The sequence below is a fragment of the Columba livia genome, chromosome 5 (genome assembly GCF_036013475.1).
Source record: "Columba livia isolate bColLiv1 breed racing homer chromosome 5, bColLiv1.pat.W.v2, whole genome shotgun sequence".
Taxonomy (NCBI): Eukaryota; Metazoa; Chordata; class Aves; order Columbiformes; family Columbidae; genus Columba; species Columba livia.
Window position 1 is genome coordinate 54123401 of NC_088606.1, and position 22849 is coordinate 54146249.

Here is a 22849-nt window from a genome sequence, read left to right on the forward strand (position 1 = left end):
TGTGCTTGAGGTGTGCAACTAATAAACCACCAGTTGCCAGTGGGTTCAGATGAAGGACCAGCATTGCGTCCTATAGCTGGGGGTCCATTGCCGAAAGCTGAGTTTGCAGAGGAGGAAACCCGGATGTTCATTTCCAGCTGGAAAGAGGTAGAGTGTGACTGAACTACATAATGTGCTTCTGCTCTTACTTACGATGGTGGGAAGTCAAAAGTAGTCGGTGGCATTATTGCAAGTCTCAGGTCAGAATCTACCCGTGTGTATAGCTTTAGTGCTTTAATCAAGATGTATACTTCCTGTGTTGGGAATGGGCAGGATTGAAGGAATTAATGTTTTAATCATAATACCCCAGCAAAAGCTCCTTAAATGTAATGCAGCTGGGATGATGGGGTAAATTTCTCTTAGGATTCAGTGTCAGGATTCAGCACAACAGGTCCTGAAATTTTCCAGTTGTCTCCCTCTTTCCCTTTGTTGTCAGAGCTGCCACTGTTGTGCAAGGGGACCTCTGGGATCAGATGGCCCTTAAGCTTTAGAGCATCTCTTGAAGGGCAGTGGATGGGAAACCTTGTTCTGTTCCTGAACGGTTTACAGAAGTCACCCAAGAGATATGTTACCTCAAATCAGAATAAGCTGAGAGGTGCACCTAAATGAAAATGGGACTGGTAGATGTAAAAAGCAGCACAGAACGACAATTGCTTTAGGGCACATGTACCCAACCTGTTAGCTAAGGCTCATATGTATGCAAAGTGCATTGGAAGGCAAAGACTTACATAGGATTTACAGGGCTGAACTGTTAGTATTCCTTATGGTAATGAAGAATTTGAGCAGCCTTCATGCTGGGCCCTTGAGTTACTGTTAAATAAAAAATGGAACAGATAAACCTATTTCTGGATTCTTAATACATCGAAAGAAGAAAAGTTGTTCGTTAGACAACTTTTGGATCCTGGATTAACCTGGATCTTGCCTCTGGAGGTAGGAAATTGCCCATTTATTAGCTGAGAATAAAAGCATAGAAACAGTGTGAGGAAAATAGTTCTTGGGAGAATGGATAGTCAACTCAAGTAGAAATCAAGTACATAATGCTTCATCAGGGACTACAAAGGAGTTTTCTAATTACGTACAAATTCAGATGATCAGCTTTTCTTCTATTCCTAAAACACAGCTTGAGGTTTTCCTTGATTTTCCTTTTGGAGTAGAGTTTTGGGGAGACAAGGTCCAGCTGAAGTTGTTTTTTTTGTTTGTTTGTTTATAATTTAGCACTTACCAGAGCCATGAGTGTGTTTCTTCTGTTTTTGGGGGCTTGATGTGTACTTCCTAGAGACAATAGGGATAATATTCCTTTACAGTTCCATTTATATCAGCAGTCGCAGGTGCCATAGCTTCCCTGGAAGGTCGACAGCTCTTTTGAAGTTTCTCATGTAAGTATAAAGGTGTGTCCTTCCTTATAGAAGTACTTTACCAAAAATGCTCAAGCAACTAGAATGCTGTCCATAGTTGTAATTTGTGGCATCTAAAATGAAATTTAATCCTGTTGTGTTTCTCGGTTCTTACAGCTGCATATTTTGTGTGGCAAATGAAGCATGACTGGGACACCTGGATTTCTTTCAGAGTTTCATATGAGGTGGACTGCTGCGACTCAGTGAAGAACAAGTGAAGGACAGGGCCCAAAGAAGTAAGAAAAACTGAATTCATTTAATCAGCTAAAAAGACAAACTTTTATTATTGTTGGGGAAGGAAAAGGAAGATACGTAGATCATTATAGGGCTTTTTAATCTTCCCTTGTAAAATTACTAATGGTGTGAATTCTTGAGACATCGTTTGTATCAAGTGTTTGCAGGCTTCATTTATTATCTACTAACCAAAATTAGCATTGTAGAACCAAAGCAATACCAAGCTTTTCTCCTACATTTCTGTTGAGAACACTGTATTTATTCAAGATTTTAGAAGCAAGTCTCTGGAAACCCCTGATCGCTTCAGAAAAGGATTCCCCTTTACACTATACAGCAGGCACTGAAACCATGATACAAAATTTATTTCATGCTAGAATTGTTTTGCATAACATTGTGCATGCATTTTACTCAGTACTAAATTGCATACAATGCTGTTGTCTTGTTTCTTAAACTTTGAGACCATTTATACTTGAGTATTTTCCTGATTTTGTACTATAAGTCCCAGTTTTAAAATAACACCTCTTTTGTTTAAAATTCATACTGATTACTTAATATGAACAATTTATGAAGGGTCTTTACGTTGGATCTATACATCAATAAAATACAACATAACGAGAGCTGGAAAATTAAATCTAGACCAGCTGTTACTGTCAGGTCCGAAGGAAGGTCCCATGTGTCACAAGCATGCCAACAAAAACAGACAGGAAAAAGTTTCTCTTATTTTTATACACTTCTAGTTGGATTAAAAGTTCTTGATTTCCATGTTGGTGTGATGAACTGTGAAGGCATGGTCAATATGACCGATGACTGCCTGATTGCACTTTTTAAAACCATTACTCTGTATCTTGTATACAAAAAGAAGCGATCCATAGCAAAGAAATGTACAATTTTATAATGTTTTACATTTTGGCTACAACAATGTATGTAAAAGTAAAGAGCTTTGAAAGAAAATATATAACTTTGCTTTTTCTTCTTCTGTTTTCTGGTTTTTGTTTGTTTTGTGTTTTTTCTTTTTTTTTTCTTTTTTTTTTTCTTTTTTGTCTTCATGCAATTCATGCTATGGAACAAAAAAAAATAGATTTTAAAAAAAAAAGGATCTTCTACAGTTTTGTTACATTTTGGCCGTAGAAAAAGCCTGCATCTCTGGTACAACTCCGAAACCATGAAGAATCGTCCATAAAACCTGCATGGAGCGAGTTAACTTTGTCCAAATGAGAAGGTCTTCTGTGCCTGCACAGTTCCACACAGATGTTTATTAGCCATCAATGTTCATCTCCATCTTGCCTTGTCAGGTCACTCTGACTGCCTCTGTTGGCATATATTTAGCAATGACTGGACTTTCTTTGCAAAGATCTGCATGTAAAGAATACAATCAGTACTTGAGCTTCTTCCCTGCGCTTTTCACATCAAGCTTGGCATCTTAGTTTTAAAGTAAGGAGGAAAAGGTGAAATAGCTACATGCAGAGGCAGCCATATTCTTCTTCAACAGGATTGATTTTCCATGCAGTCAGCCAGACTGAGACCTCTCTACAGTGTGTCTGAGTATTGCTTTCAGCTTAAAATAGGCGCCCATGCAAAGTTTCATCCTACTGTGCTTGTTTCCTCAAACTCCTGCAGGGTTCCTATGGCTCAAAAATATCCTGAGAAAAGCAAAATCTTCCATCGTTGGCATGTTTCAGCATCAACTAAATGCCCAACCCATTCCATACAGAGCCAGTAGATCCACCATTAGCCAAAATAAGCATAGACTAGCAGGATGCACGAGGAAGGAAACTCTCTGGTGCATCTACCCTTCATCCTATGTACTGATACCATGCAGCACGTATGGCCCACCAGTACTACGCGAGTGCCTGCCTATTGTCATCTGAGTGCTATTTAGGAGTGTTGTCACCTAGCATCAGGAGTAACACCATTCCCAGCAGGTGCTACCGTGAGACATTGCATCTTCAGACTTAGTCACCTGGATTATATGCAACATAGCATAGGCTAATTGAAAATAAAGCTTTTTAGACCATTCTCTGCTACTGATCCATGCTACAAAATAGATGGGATGGGAGACCAAGAACGTCTCACTGGACTAGGAGAGCTGTAGGGCGCAGACACTGAGGATAATCCTATCGCTTTTCCACTTATGCCAGCTATGCTGTTAAGGCTCCGTGACATTTCGTAACCTTCATTTAAAAGAAAAATGCAAAGTACAGCATTGGATCAATGACAGAATGGACTAAGAATGAGGTCAACATTGTAGCCAGTTCAATAGCATCCGCATGCACAGACATGCCGAGAGTAGTATCGCTTGCAACATGACTCAGAAGGCCACTAGAACAAGTTTAAAAAATATATGTATTTTTTAAAAAAATCATAATTTCTCAAGGATGGTCAGGCTATGTAATTGATCCTACAGGCAGCAACATAGTTGTACCCTAAAAGAAAAAAAAGAGTCAGTGGGAGGGATTTTCTCTGTCTCCATCATACACTCACACATATCTCTCCCTTCCACTTAATGCATTTTGACCTCAGGCAAGATTAAGGTTTCTGGTATCTTTGGGGCAGGAGGGGGAAAAGGCAGCAAAATCCATAGAATTTATTTTGTTGCTATAGAGATACTACTCAGTTGTTCTCAGCATTTAAAAAACAAAACAAAAAAACCCCAACAAACCAAAATTGCATGCATTTGGTTTCCCTCCCTTCCCCCCCCCACCTCTTTTTCAGACATGCACATAAACAGCTCAGCAAGTGTACAGAGAGTTGCACAAACTATGGATGAAATTCTGTTGGAACAACAATTAAGATGCTCTCAACGTGTTTCAAACAGGCCAACAATATGCTGACGTATATTACTCTTTAGCCAACCAGCCTCTGTTCCATTCAGTAACGAGAGGCGGTTGCAGTGCATCGTGAAAACCATACATTCCTCATCCCAAAGGATGTGCCATTTGGAGTGTTCCCCTGATCCACTGGAACCACCCGAACTCGCCCAGGCTGAATGAACATGGCCAATGCTTATCCAATACAGAATCAAGTAAAACACTTTGCTACAAAGGTAAATTTTAGAGAATATACTTTCATATGAAAGTCTTGTGGTCCAACTATATCTTTGTTGATGATAAGCTCTAAACTTATAAATACATACACTATCTATAACTTGCACTTACTATAACTATTGCCCATCATACAATGGCACATGGGAATTCTATACTCCATACACAGTGTATGGTTACATGATACAATCTTTGCAGTTTTAAAATATTGACTATTATCATATACTATATACAGCACACCAGTGATAAACACTGATTTGAAGAGATTTCTTTTCCAATTTTCCCATTCCTTGTCAACTCTGATGCATATATATGTAACTCTAATTTTGGTTTGTATGGTTTCCTCATGTTAAATTATTTAAACAAAACAGTTTATTTCAAGAAGGGAAGGTTTTTTCATTTGATTTGACTTCTGTTGCTAAATACATTATTCTGACCATTAGCAAACTAAAATGCAGTTACTTCCGAGAGATCTGAAGCTGTCAGAAGTCTGAGAAACTAACTAGTAATGATTTATTTATGAAAGTGATTTTAGATGGATTATTTTCCAATTGTAAGGCACCTGTGCTAACAGATATTTTGTATGCTTCTCTTTCTCTGTTGAACTGAGCAGCTATGAATGTCCAAATAATTTGTTTTAGTGCTCTGTTAAGGTAGCCGAATAATTATTTCCTAATCCTTGAGGATGTTTTGCTTTTGTGTTTTGGTTTTTCTGTCTGCCACCTCCAGCCTGTGCTCTTCAGAGTCTGGTAAGAACTGTGAGCTTTCCAAGTGGCAAACCTTCATTGCTATGAAATGTTAATTGGCCTCTACTTGGAGGATGGGCTAATTTAAGGACACTGTAGAGCATCCTCCACTAACGCATACTGCACCAGCTGGGGTGGAAGACTTGACTGCCTAGCATAGCTGCATGGCGTAGTTACAGCTCCTCAGGCTTTTCTTTCTGAAAAAAATAGGTTAGAAACTCCAAATGCAGACATCAGGTGGTGGTTTCCAGCCCAAACGTGCATCTCTACAGCAAGCGCACTATTGCGTGCTACAACTACGGCTGACTTTCTCTTATTTATTTAAAACGGTTACTAACTACATGGTTACAGGACCCCAGCTACATACCCTTTCTTATTCCTCCATCAGGCGGGCAGGGATATTCCCCGGTTGATAAGAGGAAGCAGGGTCCATATCTCTCCCGAGTGCCAGAGCGGGTAAAGGGCAGGCCCTCATCAGGCGTAATAGCCTGGTCTATGTGGGGACAGTCTTCGTTTGCCAGCGCCGCCTTGGCCACCTCCCCATTCAGTTTCGAATCTTCAAACATATAAGCAGAAGGCTATTGAAACACTATGCACTGTTTATTAGAGTTCCATCTGCAAATTAAGGGTTCACAGCTAAAGAGTTCTATAGCGACACTATAAAAGGTAGCACATCTGTCCTAGACACTGCGTTCACGTGCACTGCACCAAAATAAAATAAAGTCTGTTAAGTGGGAGGAGAAACAAAACATGATCGCGTTAGGTGTAACAGCAGCCACCTGTACTTCCACATGGAGGGGCAGTTTCAGAAACGGGCGTGCATTGGTTCCTAGTCCTGCGAGCAGAAGACCGCGGTTAGAAATCGGATTATGTTTTTGCATGACATTGGATGGCACATGAATGACTCGTTTGTCATGAAGCCTACTGTCGCTCAGAGCTTTGGAGAGGCAGTGGACTGTGAGTTGTGTATTAGTATTTGAGTATATTCTGTTTGTGTTGATTTATACCTGTGTGTAATATCACTGAGGGGAAAATTCCTGCTCTTCCCCCTCCCCAAAATTTACGCGGATTGTTTTATGGCATTTCCAGTACCAGTCATGCAGAATGGCTGTACACGTTGTAGACACACAGAGTATATTACATATGGAAATACGACATCAGAATGTGGATTTTTTAAAAGCAATCCATTTTCTGGTGTTCTCTGAAACACATACGGTACTTGCAATGCCAGCATGGGATACTACATACAGAAAGCACTACAGCAGGCCATGAATTTGGAGAGTAAATAATGAAAATAGGTTGTCAGAGTTGCCCATTTTGCTCCACGCATTCCCATGAGGATAGACTGAGAATAGTATGTTTTCTCTGTGTGACTTGTTTGACATTTATAAAACAATTTAAAGTGCTGTTTAGTGTGGGATTTATTTTAGGGTTTTAAAGTGCAAATTAGAGTATTGAGAATATACTCGAAATATGGCACAGCTCGATATGAGTATTTTGGTTGAAGGGAGGAAAAAACAGTCAAATATGCTTTCTGAAGTTTCACAAATGCTGAGATATGTAAACTGAGTGGTATTGGCAGCATCCTACACCTCGGTTGCACAATGCTTATAACCTAGACACTGTAAGGCAATGGGTGGTCCTGCAAGTCTTTAAGGAAAGACAAACTCAATGGATAGACTTAATTTCAGTGCTTCTTCCAGATTCATGTACTAGCTTGTTCTGAATGCTACATGATAGTGTCATTTATTTTGCAATAGTTTTGAAGCCAAGTAATAGAACACGCCCAAAACAAAAAATACATTAGGTAGAGTTTGGAGATATGATTCTGATCCTCTGGCTTCAGACGGACAACAATGACGAGCAGTAGGCAAAAGCCTTTTCAAGTTGCACTTGTTGCTTTGCACACACACACACATGTATATGACATACTATGCATCTGCCCATGCGCCAGTAATTGCATTCTATGCCTTTTACTTAGATTTCACTGGTTTGTCACAACATAAACAAACTTTTCTGCAGATCTAACATCTGCCTCCTTTCTGCTCCATGCAGAATTAGCCAAATATTTCTCCAAAAAGGGAGGTAGTAATGTTTCATTTTGTGAGCAATGAAGTAATTAGGTCTCTCAATTTTTTTTTAAATGCAAAAGCTATAGGTGCATTGTGATACCTGTAGACACTAATTTCAATAGGATTCCAAAGTTTTAAGGTTACGCTGGGTTGCAATTCTTTTCTGTTCATAATACTCACTGCTGTTTAATACCACTCTGTACAGAAACCTGGCACAGCTGCCATAGTAACGACATTGCAGATACTGAGCTGTTGATTTGAAAATCACTTAACTGTGCTTGAGGAGAGCTGCTGTTCTCATGGGGATGAGCAAAGAACTGGGCTTCTTCCTAAGCCTCTACTGCTACAAGCTGATGACTCTAATCCTGAAATGCAGGAGGCAGCTGTGTCAGCAGAGCTCTGCATTGAAATCTCTGAGACTCCCACTGCTACACCTGAGCCTGGGTTTGCAAACTAAACTGGTAGTGGTGGAGGGGCACTGGTCCATTTCTGGAGCTTAAAACACCTCTGGGCAGAGTGGTTGTGGGCAGGCTGCTCACTGGTAACAACCATTCATGATTTTGGAAGCAGCTTGCAGACTGTTGTGCTTGAATGACAAGAAAGTGGACCTTCTTGGAATTAATTTCTTAAATTGCATTATACATCGTGATCAACTTGAGCAGGAACTTGTTCGTGCAGCCTGCTCAGGGTCCCTTTGCACTGACCAATTTTTCTCTATACTTGTTGAAAATCCACAACCTGGTTATTTTATTTCTATTCAACAGCAAGAGAAAAGAGCAGCTGGAAACATGGACAAATCACTGAACTGTCCTACTAATGCCCCTTGAATATTCCATGTATCGGCCATGCCTTAGGGATCACATTCTGGATAGCAATGCTAATCCACAATGACAATTTTGCTAAATGTTTAGGAAGCAGAGAAATTACGAGCACAGAAGACTGTATCTGTTGCTGGTCTATATAAGCAAGTGTTAAGTAGAGTAGTTGTGTTCCAAACCACTATCTGCAGCACCTAATTCTCTGAAGGCAGGACAATCATGTGGTATTAAATATGTGACTGGCCTGTTATGGGAATAAAGAAAACATGACTGAGGTCATCAGCCCACAGCTAGAACTCCCCATTATTTCATTAGCAAATCTACATGCTAAACAATTTCAGGAATGGTGTCTGAAGATGGAATGAAGTGATGTTATTTTAGGTCAATTTAGCAAGTTTCAATTTGCATGTTTGCTTTTTCTAAGATTGACTTTGGTTTGAGAGAACTCCAGATAAAGCAAAACTACTGAAACCATTACTGTCTGGTGACCACCGGTCTAGTTATACCAAGGACAACTACTTCTAGCTTCTTAAAACTTCTAAGGCTTGATTCTGGCCTAACAAATTCACATGTGTCTTCTTTCCTGCTTGCAGAATTTGAGTTAGGCTTGTACTGCATGTTTTGTTCTTCAGGTTCTGTATCATGAAAAAAAAAGTCAATGTTAGCATCTATGTTTTACAGATGGGTAAAACTACCATGCTGTGAAGTGACTTGCCCACTACTACAAAAGGGGTTATTAACAACAAAATCTTCTGACTCTCCGCTAGGCACCTTATCTCCATAATTGTCCTGTCTGTGCATACCTAGTTAACTGCACCAGCTTTAAACATTCTCTTGCAGAGATTCTGCTGAGAGGCTGAAGAAGGTATTCAGCAGATCTCCCAGGTGAGTAGTTTGTTTCACAACTACCTCATTTATGTGCTTTCCACTTTCTTTTTCTCTCATCTCATCTGTCTCCATTTGCAGAAAAGTACTATTAAAATGCCTCAGGTATTTCCAAGCAAACACTGAATTTCTAAACAGGGCGGGGGGGACAACGGATTCTGAAAAAAAGAAAAAAACCCCAACAAACCTTAGGAGAACTGCTGGATTTTGCATTAGTATACTCTGCTTATTGTGGAGGAGCACAGTAGAGACTGCCTATGTGTATGTGGCTCAGCTGTTTTGTCATAGCGAATGGTTGCACACTGTCACAGTGACTTCACCAGTGCTGCTGGGTTTGATTATTTTGATTATAACCTGGAGTCTGACACTGAACCTCCACCTGCTTGAACAGCATCTTATGTTTAGAGTATCGGTGGATATAATTGTATGATATATTCATTGACCTCAGTCTATGCTCGGAAACGTGGCACTTGTACACAAGTGGTTTGTGCCCTGGGAAAGTCACCCTGGTCCTCTTTCTTTAAGCAAACACTTCCATTCTCCAACACCTGCCAAGAAACAAGTTCCTGGTTTACCCTTCTTACCTTAGATGTCTTCAGCAATTTTGTGAAAGCCAGGGATAGTCCCAACTCACACTGTTTCCACTTGGGGTTGTAGCTGTCCCCTCTCTTTTGTTTCCCATGTGTCTACAGAGCTGTGAAGTGGTCACTTACCCCAAAGACTGGATGAGTTGAAAGGCACTTCCAGTATGGACCATTTTCTGTCCTCACAGGACTGGATATCCAGTGCCATTCCAGTCCTTATAGGAACATCTGTAGGTTGTAACCACTTTGACTGAAACAGGGCTGAGAGCAACTCCACAATTCATAGCATGTGTTCATGCATATTTACTCACAAGTCAGTATCTGGATACCTGAACCATGCCAGTTTCTTTCATACTGTGTTAAAGAAGTTGGGGTTTTCTCAGCCCTAGGTCAGAAACACAGCAATTGAGAGATTGCTTTTGGTCACATCAGGTCACTGGCAGTCTCTTCCAGAAGAACACAGGCTGTCTTCTTCCTGGCTACCCTTGCTTAAGGATTAAAAGAGACAAGGACCCAGCTTGAGTCCCTACAACCTCCCTGAACAGACATTCGCCAATCTGCAAAGGCTCAGGGAACTTCAGGGTTCTGCAGCCCTCTTATAAGGGAAGGGGTTGACCAGCAGGAAGGAGGTAGAGCAGCTGAATGCATAACTGGGCCAGAACTGAGAAAGGAAGTTGCTTGAAAGATGAAGATCTTTCTACTGGCGAGGCTTTGTCTGACTAAAATTACATTCCACATCACCACTCCATGTACACCTAAAAATGAATCTACAGCTTGTCTAGATCTCAACTGTGCTCATATAGCCCTGGGATTGCCATTATTATGGTCTGTGGATAGTCCCACTCCTGACCAGTGGAGAGTGTCCTTTGGTTCTCATTCAGAGCTTGAGGGTCGTTTTCACTTGCCTATTTTAAACCTCTGTTGCTAACCCGAACACGCACAGTAGCTGCCTGAGGTCTCTTATGAAGAAGGATCTCCATGAGATCCCTCACAGCAGAGGCCTTTAATACAACTGGATCCCTGAAGTAATGGTACATTGTTCATTAAGTTAATTACTCTTCTGGTTTTCATCTCTCTCACACTTTTCTAGTGATATAAAAGGGCTGTAAATGCGACATCAGTTGTGTCATACTATGCGGGCAATGGAAAACTCTCTTGATGGTTTTCCCTGGCTCTTAGACAAGTGACAGAATGGTACAGGAACAGAGGTGGTATGGCCCAGGTGACAGTGGAGAACTACTGTGCTCTAGCTTGTCTGAGCTACAAGCCTGTTAGGTGGAAGGGGGAAGCTCAGCAGCTGTGAGGCTGCTATAGTTTCTACTGTAGGACAGAATTTCCCAGCTGTCTTTATTCTAGAGAAAATGCATCCTATATTTACAGCATCACTTTTGCCTGATACTTCTTGTGCTAGGCAAATGCTTATGATGAAGGTAAGAGCATGAATCCAAGTATTCAAAGACATTTACTCTGATTTGTGGAGGGTTAAGAGCTGCTCAGCATTTGAAAATACCCGTTGACTTTATATCCCTAAATTTCTCTCTGAGAGTTTGCATGGAAAGGAAATATTTACAGTTCAATTTCCTACTCTCTTGAGTCTCTTTAATTCAAATTTCATTCCTGTTAGTAAGCTGTTTCTCTTTTAGTTGACTGGATAGTGTTTACTGTCCATTAATTTTCATTGGCCACTCATCAATTGCACCAGTATAGATCACTTTATTTTTTATACTAGACTCCATCTAAACTCTGCTGTGCTTCTTCATTGATTGAGAGAGGGTCAAAGCATAATAGCGAACCAGGAACCAAAGGAACTGCACACTGAGAAAAATGTGCTTTTCTTGAGCTAGTACATGGCTATGGCGATTTCTGAGTTAACATAGAATTTACTGACAAGACTAGTAGCAATGAAGTTTATGCTGTCCCTCTAGAAAATTATCAGAAATGTCTATCAGCTATTTTTTATCATTCTTTCAGAGCAGTGTTTGGGCGTAATTGGGGGACATTGTAAACAAAATGCTTTCTTCAGGACCTGATTCAGCAAAACAACAATTATACTTCTGTGCCAGACCATCTTCAGCTACAGAAATCAATTTTTATCGGCTTCAGAGCCTCATTCAGGATTAAGAAATGTGGATCCCATGGGCAGGGCCTCATTTTTGTTGGTGTTAAATCAGGTCCTTGGAGTGAAAGGGATATAACTATATTAAATTAGAAAAAAAAGATTTATAGAGAAGATACATTAAACCACAGACAAAGGATGATGAAATGGTGAAATGAAGGCTTGGAGAGTATGGAAGGAAGTATCACACAGAGAAGAACAGCATAGAAAATGTGGGTTTAAACCTCTGAAAATGAGTAATGATGCATCAGCATGGGCATCACCAGTTTTCAAAATGGCAGTGAAAAAAAACCTAAATTGGTAGGTTTGGGAATTTTTTCTGCTGGAGAGTAATGAAAATTAATTTTCCATGCAGACTATCTGAAAAAAAAAAAGAAGGTAATTTAACTAAGTAGTTCTATTGTCATACCAAGTACTTACTCTTTGCATTAATACCTCGCATCAGGTTTTGTGTCACAACCTCATTGAAGTTACCTATAGCCTGTGACATTCCTTGTTCTTTTGCACTAAAGAACTGTATAGTAATCTCCTCGGCTGCCCAACATGGAGCTCAGGTTGATGAGAATTGGAGAAAAACTTCACAGAATAAAATGTGACAGTCTGTAACATACACAAGTTGCAAGCAACGTACAGTAATAACAAGTAAATGTTAACAAACAGAGCGAAAGAGAGAAAGAGAAAAAGAGAGAGAAAATGTGAGGAACATGTAAAAGAATTAAGATTCCTATACAACAACTTAGTTTTAGTTACCCAAATATTCTAAGGCCATTAAAATAAAAACCTTTATTCGTTCTAGGTATCTTTATTAAAGTTTCCTGATCTTTATATTACTGCATATTTTGAAAGTTGTTATGAAGCTCTTCTAAGTAGATATCACACTGATGGACTTTACACTGGCACGAGAGCAGAATTTAGTATGCTACGTGAATACGCGGAATCCTTCCAACCCAACCTACCTCTTCAGCATTTACTCACCACCGTGTTGACCTGGGTCCCTCCAGGAAGCCGTGTCCCCCAGTAAAGGCACTTCAGTGACAGTGGTGACCGCCTCTCCCAGTACTAACTGGCCAACATAGTAACGTCACTCCCAGAAAATACCACCTTTGAGAGGTACTACTTCTTGAAGTGAGGTGACAGTATGTTGGCTGCCTACCGCTAGAGGAAATCCAGGAGCTCTAGTTAAGTAGATCCAGTGCATCTTGCTATTATGGGTATTATTGGATATGTGCTTAATGCAGCACTGAGAACTGTTGCTCCTGGAATTGCTGCACTGCAAAAAGCTCTAGAAGATTCTTCCTAGTTTTATCCTGACACTTCTGGGGTTTCACTTATACCCATCCTGGACTTCCGAGAGTCTCACTAACACCATACTCTGTAGAACACTGTGGGTTGTTGACTGGTCAAGTAGAGGTTGCAGGAAAATGCAGTCAGGTGAGTCACGCTACAATCTGACTTTACCGCTCTGACTGAGGAATACAGTATGATGATCTGTACAGTATGGAAGGTGTCTGAGACATGGAGCATGGATGAATACAAAGATCAATGACAGCAGGAATGGTAGATTGCTTGTTAATTTGGCTTTGTGCTAGAGGGATATAAGCAAGTGGACTGGGCACAGAACTGGGACCTCATGCTTTAAAGTCTTTTGTCCCTGACCTTTTGTAGTAACAGGTAAGTCATCCCAGCTGTCTAGTTCTACTACAGCAGAGATGTACTTCTTGCACAGAGGTGCCTTTTTCTTGTATCTGTCCTGCAAACACCAGTCATGCTCAGTACAGCAGAAGGGAGAGATGCCAAGAGTACCAGTTTTGTATCCCAGGAATGCATTCTGCCCCAAATGGCATGGGAGCTGTAGTAGCAGGCACGTGTTTGAAAAAGATTTACCATATTTACATCTGCCTTGTGCTGGAGGATTGGCACAAGTTGGCCTTGTTTGGCTGGAGTGCTTGTATCTGTGTTTTCCCATCACTAAAAGTGCATTGTGCGCATTAAGTTATTAAGCTATGAAAAGTCCTAAGATTTGTTGTTTAGTTCTATGATTCTTTTTCAGCTTAGTGCAGTCCTGCCCCTACACACACTCATCACTGGCTGTGGCCAGACCACAGAGGGGCGTGTGGGGAGATATTTTTCTTCCTTTTTTTTGACGTCTCACATAGTGCCAGAGAAAAGCATGAAACCCAGAGCACTGTGCTTGAATTCATAACTCCTCCTGTTTGTTTTCAAATGACTTGGTTTAGAGGATGTTATTTTTTTACTCAAATTCTAAAGTAAACAAGCACTGTAGTACAAGTAACACCCACCAGTTGTATCTCTACAGGAAATGACAAATGAATAATCATACAATAAAGTATTACATTATATTAGTTATAAATTCTGCTTTGCCTGTGATTCACAGCTATGAGATTGCAGATATGCCACACAGGGCAGGGGGCAAGGAATAGATCCAAATTGCTTCCACCTAACTTCAGGCACTTAACTGAGGATCCTAAGCGAGAGCTGCAGAAAGCCACCCCCAGAGGGCAATTCAGAGCATAGATGAGTGAATTACTCTCTGAGATAGCCTGACTTTTGTTCTGATATAAGGAGGACCTCAGGCAAATGCATCTTAAGTTAGATGAGAAGAAATTAGCATTATTCCTTTTATTTTGAGCTGTTACAATTTCTACATTAGATCTAGAGGACTCAATCTCCAGTGATACTAAGATGTGATCTTTACCTCATTTGCTATTTTGGAGTGACAAATTTTGAATTTTCAAAGGCTAGGAAGGCTAAGTAATAGGAGGAAAGAAAAAACACCTCCCTATTACCTTTTCCACTGCCTTTTTAGTATTTCTTACATCCAACAAGTTTAAACATGAAAGTCTTTTGAGCTGAAACAGACCTAAACTCTTTGCAGTTACATTGCTGTCTACTGTCCATCTTACAGAGAGGATCAAAGGTTTTATGACGCTAAAATTAGATGAGACTTTTTTTTCTTTTGAATGTTCAAAGGCATTTGATCAGAGAATTTGCTTCCCCATGGACTGAAGGACCACCACCATGACTAGATACCTATGGCTTTCACAGTGCTTCGCTATCCATAAAAGCCACTGAAGTTCACAAACTACAATGAAATGTTAGGCAGCATATAATGGGCCTGTAACAAGAACTGCCAAGAGTTCCCAGTTCCCACTGAGCTTTGGCACTTGAATTACAGTGCTCAGCACACTTCTGACGTTAGAGCTGGTGTGTTGCACAAGGAATACAGGTTATTTAGGTTATGGTGACAGAAGGGATGAAAAATGAAGCCCTGAGAAAAGAGCAGCTCCTTCAGAAAGCATGAGTAATAAAACTGAGATGGGTAATTCCACATTATTTCTAAAAGGAGATCAGCTCTCTCTCAGGAAATTACTTTGAAATAATAGGTTCCTAATGCCACAGTTTGCTCCAGTTCATCTGACCATGGGGTACACTGGAGTCACTATAACTATGTAGTTCCCATCTGCCAGTGACAGACTGAGATTGCTTTAACTATTCAGACTAGGGATAGTCAGGGAGTGGGTTATTGAAAATTGTTCTTTGGGCAGGTAAGAACCACAGAAGTTTTTCTGAAGCTAAAACTGTATTAGTAATGACAGACATTTTCCCTCTCCTCTTAGGTGTCTGAAATCTAGTAATATATCTTCCATATTTTTCAGCCGTGCAATGAGTAGAGGATTTTGCCAGCAGTACACTGTGAAAAAGGCTGCACAATACAATTTTGTGAAGATATGACATCCTTGGAATATAGCTTCAGTGAAGCTGCATGCAGAGAGGATCAGAGAGGGGAGAAATTCTTATTTTGGCCATATTAAAATCAATATAAACACTGTGTGTGCTGGTATTTTAAATACATATATGAAAACAATAAAAGGGTAGATCTCTGAACAAACCCAAAATAACCTGTGCTTATGTATTATGGATGCATTCTTAAGACCATGGTTCTGTGGCACCAGACAGTACCGTAGACATCAAATGAAGTTATGAATTCCATTCATATTCTAAATTTCTTTTACAGTGTTGGAAAATGACATTCACAGCTTTATTCTATGGCAACTTTAGACTATAACCATGCAGTCAACCTGTCCTTCAGGTAAGCACACTACCTCACAGAAGAGAGGGACTGAAGACTTGAGTAACACTTTCAAATCAAAACTGAGAGCTTTCAAGACTTGCTTTGCATGTTTTGAGGTTTTTGTACAAACTTGTACCTTAATGTATTTCATTATGTGTACTGAGATTTCACAATAATTGGGGTTTGGGACAGAAATCAGCTAAGTTTAAGTGGTTGAAGCTGGCTGCTTCTGGTTTGCTTCTGTTTGAAGAAAATTTTGCCTTTTTTTGCCTTTTTTTTGCCTTTTTTTTTTCCCCTTTTTTGCTTCTGTTATGATACTGACTGTTTGGAATACTCAAAGTCTTTAGAAAAAAGATACTGCAGCACAGCAGACTGTGGTTGATTGTTGATTGATGCTTATTTAGTTATGTTCAACTAGTGGCTTTGTCACAGACCTTTCATGTGACCTTGTTCAATTAAATTAAGCCCTGTGTCAAATGAGGATACTGGAGATTACTTCCAGTTTCTCTTTGCTGTCTACTTAGCCTGTTGGGTATGCGATTGTAATATAGTAGTTGCCACATACATAACAATTGCAAAATGAAGCCCTGATCTTGAATGGGCCCTGTAAACAACACTGCAACATGACCAAGTTAATAGTTTGGCACAGTGATGCTAGAACTTGGTGTGTTTATTTTAAGTGAAGGGACACCTGGTCCTTTATATTTTGAGATATCCTTGAGTCTAGGAGTTTTAGTCAAATTGGTCAGGTGAGATCTGCTCCTTTGTATCAGGCCCAGTTCCTCCAGGCACTATATAGGCTGTATCTTGAGAATTTACAGACATCAGAAACTGCTTTGAAGAAGATTTTTTTGTATAGAGGAAATCTCTGCTTTCTTAATGCTGCTGGCGAAGGCCTGCCTGAAGTGACTCTGTCATCCTCTACTCTGACGTGTCCTTCCTCACCTCCTGCTGGTTTCCCAGCCACCCATTGACAGGATCAGAGAGGACAGAGAGCAGGAAGGGTTGCTGCAGTAAAAGGGAGGCATGGTAGAATCAAACTCTGACATTCTTTACATCAAATTAAAATCAAGTGCTGTTATTTAAAGATACCCTCCTGCCAGGTGTAGATTAGTGCAGGACTGAGCTGCTGAGAGTTCTGGGGACAATTTAAAAATTCAATTCAAACCTACCACAATCTACATCTTTAGTTTGCCTACAAATGACCATAGCATCATTGGCAGCAGCTGTGCACCCTGTGGGCAAAGTTCTGCTGTTTGCATGTCCGTGCCAGAAAGTGCTCCTTGGCCTGAGCGGAGGCAGCGGGCCGTGGCTGTGCAGAGCAGAGCTCTGTGCAGAGCTCTCCCGGCAGCCCCCTTGGCCCGGCGTGTGTGGGCTGAGACCAGCTGTGCCCTGCTGCCTTGGTGCACGAGGGGGCTATAGAGAGGTAGTCACATGTGGAACTATTTCATACTCATCGTGGTTTTGTGAAGCGTTTAATCATTCTGCCACACGTAATATATGGAATTAATAACTTCATGTCATGTCCTTTACACCTGAGCAGCCAAACAGGCGTTTTTTAGGATAACGTGTTAGATATACACGATACTACCTTGTATCACCTAGATGCTGTCACACTGAAGCTTTACAGTAAAAAATGACAAGAAATATCTTGGACAACTTGGGCATTATTTTAGAAACATTAGTGTGTTCCTAGTGCATTGTTCACTGGTTATTTACAGTTAGGTGCTGTTAACTAATCCTAATATTTTACAGTATGATAAACATTCACTGCTTGCAAGTTTCTGTTTTCATAGTATGTGCAGAATTTCATTTCACGAACAAATCGATGCCTTTGAATACTTCATATTACATAAGTGAATCTCAATATCCAAGGCAATGCAGATCTTGTTTTAAGAGTTTGGTTCTGATCTTACTTATTAATTTTACTTTTCTCTTGCATGCATATAGATCTTTCGCTTGGAAGCTTTGGAAGCTAAGAAATCCAGGCAATATTTTTTGCTGTTGGTGGTGCATAATAATTATCAGAAACAGAACTCCAGCAACTGAGTCCATTTTGTTAGCTGAAGCATAAGTGTGCTTTTTTACTTCTTAAAATATATATGCTTCTATATGTATATAAAAATAGTCTATCTTAATTATTGCAGAAATAGATAAGTAGCTGTTACTATCAATACTTCATCGATATTGTGGTAACAGCTGATTTTAGAGCACTGCTGATGGCAAAACAGTTCCACATTGAACCAAAATTACACGTATTCTCAGGATACCAGTGTGGAATTGCACTGAACTCGTAGAGTTCTTAGTCCTCTAGTTCCCAAAGAGGACCAGGGTAGGTAATGCAAGGAACTTTATAAAGCAAGGGATTTCTGAGAAAAAAAGTTATTCTGTAGCTGACCGCTAAAGTCTGGCATCTCTTGCGCATTACAATTGGGTAGTTGGCATATTGCTCACAGTAGGAGACACACAATATGGTTTGTGCCCTCTTTCCCTCTTGATATGTGATGCCACAAAGACATCTACTTACGAGGAAGTTTGCTGTTGCACATGAGTTGTGATAAGCATTTGCAACCTGAGGGAATGGATGATAAAACCATACGCTTATGCGTCAAATATACAAGAGGAAAGAGACAGTCTATCAGTCACGTGAATTGTGATTGGCCTGTTGCAATGGAATAGCCTTTAACAAAAAAAATGAAAGGTATTCACCTTCTGAATGGATTTTACATAGTTGCACAAAAGGGAAAAGAAATAAGAAAAGAAGAGAGAAGAGAATAGAAAAGAAGAGAAAGGTTCCCACCAGCTCTTCCCCTCCAAAATTAGCATTGGCATTGGTGAAGTCACACACAAAGGAAAGTCTCACTTTCTTTGTGCCTCTCACAATGACATCAACATGCATGGCTATGAGATGACGAGAGAATACCTCACTCACAATGAGTAAAAAATTTGAATTTTCTTAAAAGTAAAAAAAATGATAACACAAGACCATCATAGGTATATGCTAGCTCTTTCAAAACATTTCTTTTTGACTAGATATTAATTAAAATCACTTGACTGGCAATCTCTCTAATACAACGCAGGGGGATATTCTGAATAGGCTGAAGAAAGTCTACTACGCAACTTGGCTGGAACATCTGCCAAAAATGAAGTTGGCTTTGTTTTCAACGTGAGTATCTACTTCGAAATTACTCCATAGAATAAATAATGATATTCCATGGGTAGAGGTAGATTATGGGGTTTAAATAATCAAATTGGAGCCCCGTAACTTTATGTGCTATAGGAGGATTCTCATAAAACTGAGATATTCCCATAATTAACCACTAGCCATGGGATATTATAATATATTCCACGGTGACTAGTATTTTTTTTCCATTTCCCTCCCCCCTCTCGACAGAATTAGTACGATTGATTTTCTTCCGGTTTCATCTATTGCTAACGTGAATCAGTGTAATTAAAAAGAAGAATACCATATTAAGAGGCGATCACTGTTTAGGCCGAACTGACCAGTAATGACCAGTCAGACCTTTTCCAGTTGGCCTTTGCTGCTAGAGGTTGAAAGAGCTGTAACTCACCAACCCATACTTGCAAAAGGAGCATGTTTTAGAAAACGTGGTTCAAAACTCTTTATAGTTCTAAATGCTAAATTCTAGTGGAATATTATAGAATAGATTGATTTGCATGCCATGGAATAAACATCCTTACATCTAGTCTTGTCTCAGAGTGAGTCATTTTGCATTAGTGTCAAGAATTTGAGTTGTTGTTCTACTTTGCAGTTAATCATCAGAAAGAGACGGGATTGTCTCATGAATATGCATGGTGGTATAGTTGTCCCTTCAACTTACTAGGCACCTAGTTTCTGTAATGAGATGTACAATATCTGCCATTTAAAACAGCTGAAAGGTCCCAAATGGGAACAAATGAGAAAGCATCTGGCTGTTTCAAATTCCAGCCCTGTTTTGTCAGAAAACTCTGTAATTGCTGAGTACTTGGCTCCTACTCTGCTCTATGAAGCATTCAGCTCTCAGGAGCCTCTGAGATGCATTACACAGTCCAGCAACATAGCTGTAGAACTCTCAAAATTCTTCCACTAGATGTAACAGCTCTTCAGAAATCTTGAGACTTGTATGCCCTTAACCAGGACCAAAGTTTGGGCTCCTAGAGCGTGCTCTTATCCTTAGTTTTGCTGATCAGCCTCCACTGTACCATTTGTCCCTGCAACCTAGACTTCACACATATTATTCACTGTGTGATGGTGGGACTAGAATGGATAAATGTGCTACCCATTGCTCTAAGAAAGCAGTCTGGCTGAATCTTAAATCACTACGCGGGATGGAGGTTAACGGTCAGATGGACATTCCTCTAAGAGGTTTCCTACCTGCTCTGTTAATTTCTAAAATTTCTTCTTGGGCCAGTGGGCAAGTGTCGCTCTGAGTACTGTGGTGTGGAGAGTTTACGACAGATTTACAATAATTGGGGGATCCCAGCTGGGGTGGCCTCGGGATATGCTTCTTTTTTTTCTTTGGTAGCTTCTGCTTAGCCATAGCTAAGGAGTAATACATTCCGAAATTGTTCACAATGACAGGGACAGGCATGGCAATGGTCAGCACACCAGCGAGAGCACAGAGGGCCCCCACCAGCATGCCTGACCAAGTCTGAGGATACATGTCTCCGTAGCCCAGGGTCGTCATGGTGACAACAGCCCACCAAAAGCCGATGGGGATATTTTTAAAGTGTGTGTGTTCACTGGCACTAGGGTCATTTGGTTTAGCACCTATTCTCTCAGCATAATAGATCATCGTGGCAAAGATTAAGACGCCCAATGCCAAAAATATGATGAGCAGCAAGAATTCGTTTGTGCTGGCGCGGAGAGTGTGTCCCAAGACCCGCAACCCAACGAAGTGGCGGGTCAGCTTGAAAATTCGCAGGATTCGCACAAAACGGACTACGCGCAGGAAGCCCAGGACATCCTTAGCAGCTTTGGAAGACAGGCCACTGAGTCCAACCTCTAGATAGAAAGGCAGTATGGCCACAAAGTCAATGATGTTCAAAGAGTTTTTGATAAATTCCACCTTGTTTGGGCAGAAAGTGACTCTCATCAGGAACTCAAATGTAAACCAGACCACACAGACGCCTTCGATGTAGGTGAGAAAGGCTTCAGTCTCTGCTTCCCTGTAGTGCCGCACCTGGGTGTCATTCCCGATGAATTCAGTTTCTGTCTTGTTCACAATGGGGTTAAATCTCTCATGGGTCTCGAGGCAGAAGGTGGTGATGGAGACCAGAATGAAGAAGAGAGAAGCAAATGCCACATACTGTGGAAAGAAAGATATGAGAGAAAGGTTAAACAGTAGGTTAAGTACAGGGGCTTTGATTCTGAAACATCAGGGAGAGGCAAGAGCTGTATTAAAACTAAATATAATGCCAGGCCTTCTTCCTGTGGGATTAAGATGCCAAGTCTCACCTGCAAAGACCCCCTAGCATTCAAACTTGGAGGGAGAGCAGTATATAAGTACATGCTAACGTCCATTCCTGTACAGATAGCACTTTTGTGTGAGTGTAAATTTATGCAATCATTTGAATCTCAGAGCTTTTGTTGGGATTTAAGGTTAAGGACGTGTTGAAATTGTGCCTTCCTGAACTTGGTCCTGTTACTTCCTGAAGACTGAGCACACCTTCTAGGACAACAGTCACGTAAGAGTTTTTGTGCAGCATTACGTCAGTGGTATGGTGGCTGACTCCTGCTCCCGGGTTAGTGACAGTTGTGGTATTTCAGATCTCAGTAAGGTGCCGGTAAATACTGGTGGCAGTCTCAGGTGGGCTTTACAGCAAGCAGCAGTCCTGCTTGACATCATCAGGCTTTTTGACAAATCCCTGGGGCAGGTTGAGGAACAGCCACATACCAAACTGAGCTCTCCTAGAGTACAAGTCTTCTCTGTTCTCAGTTCCCTGCTCCAGATCTTTTGGGGGTGGGGGGCAGGGAAGGGAAGAAAGAGGTTTCAAGTGAGCCTGTCAGCTGGTCCAAAAGGAGATAGATCTATGGGATTTTACCAGACGAAGTTTTCTTGAAGTTTTCTCATTACAGCGTAAGACTTGTACTGGAACTAGATGAATCTTTTTTAAGGCTGTTGGTTTACAATTTGGTTAATCAACTTACAGTGAAGGTGCTGGTAGCCCCTAAGTTAATGAGTGTTTATCTTAGGAGTATTTGTCTTTTCTGCTTCAGTTCTTGCTTTTCATAGAATGGTTTTGGTTGGATCTTTAAAGCTCATCTAGCCCAACCCCCCTGCAATGAGCAGGGACATCTCCAACTATATCAGGTTGTTCTGAGCCCCATCCAACCTGGTCTTGAATATTTTGAGGGATGGGGCATCTACCACCTCTCTGGGCAACCTGTGCCAGTTTTTCACCACCCTCATCATAAAAAGAGTCTTCCTTATATTTAGTATGAATCTCTTCTCTTTTAGTTTAAAACCACTAACTCTTGTCCTACCACTACAAGCCCTACTAAAAAGTCTGTCCCCATCTTTCTTATAAGCCCCCTTTACGTACTGAATGGCTGCAATAACATCTCCCTGGAGCCTTCTTGTCTCCACACTCAACAACACCAGTTCTCTCAGCTTTTCTCAGGCTTTCCTCAGCCTAAAGGAGATCTCTTGGTTGTATTCCAGGATAATTGAAGGGTACAGTCAGGCCAAAATTGACAACTCTTGTAACCACAGTTCCTCTGCTCAATCCTCCTTTAATCAATTAAGTAGTCTGCATATATCTAAGAAGTCTCTTTGTGTGTTGGAATGGTACAGTAATGGTAGTACCTCTTTCCATTTCATTCC

The 22849-nt window shown here is 40.7% G+C and overlaps 1 protein-coding gene across 9 annotated transcripts in view; it reads right to left on the reverse strand.

Moving 5' to 3' along the window:
* The window catches only part of KCNC1 (potassium voltage-gated channel subfamily C member 1), a 130816-nt gene that overhangs the window by 17977 nt on the left and 89990 nt on the right, over positions 1-22849 (reverse strand). The window contains exons 2-4 of one of the 9 annotated variants that reach the window (XM_005499264.4): positions 20398-21331; positions 5822-6010; positions 1685-3020 (exon numbers count right to left, since the gene is read on the reverse strand). In XM_005499264.4, the coding sequence (XP_005499321.1) occupies positions 2956-3020; positions 5822-6010; positions 20398-21331 (1188 nt within the window). In that variant the 3' untranslated portion in view covers positions 1685-2955. Of the gene's footprint in view, positions 1-1684; positions 4091-5821; positions 6011-20397; positions 21332-22849 lie in introns of those variants that run through there. The other 8 variants (XM_065065243.1, XM_013370161.3, XM_021299945.2 and 5 more) reach the window with 8 other exon arrangements.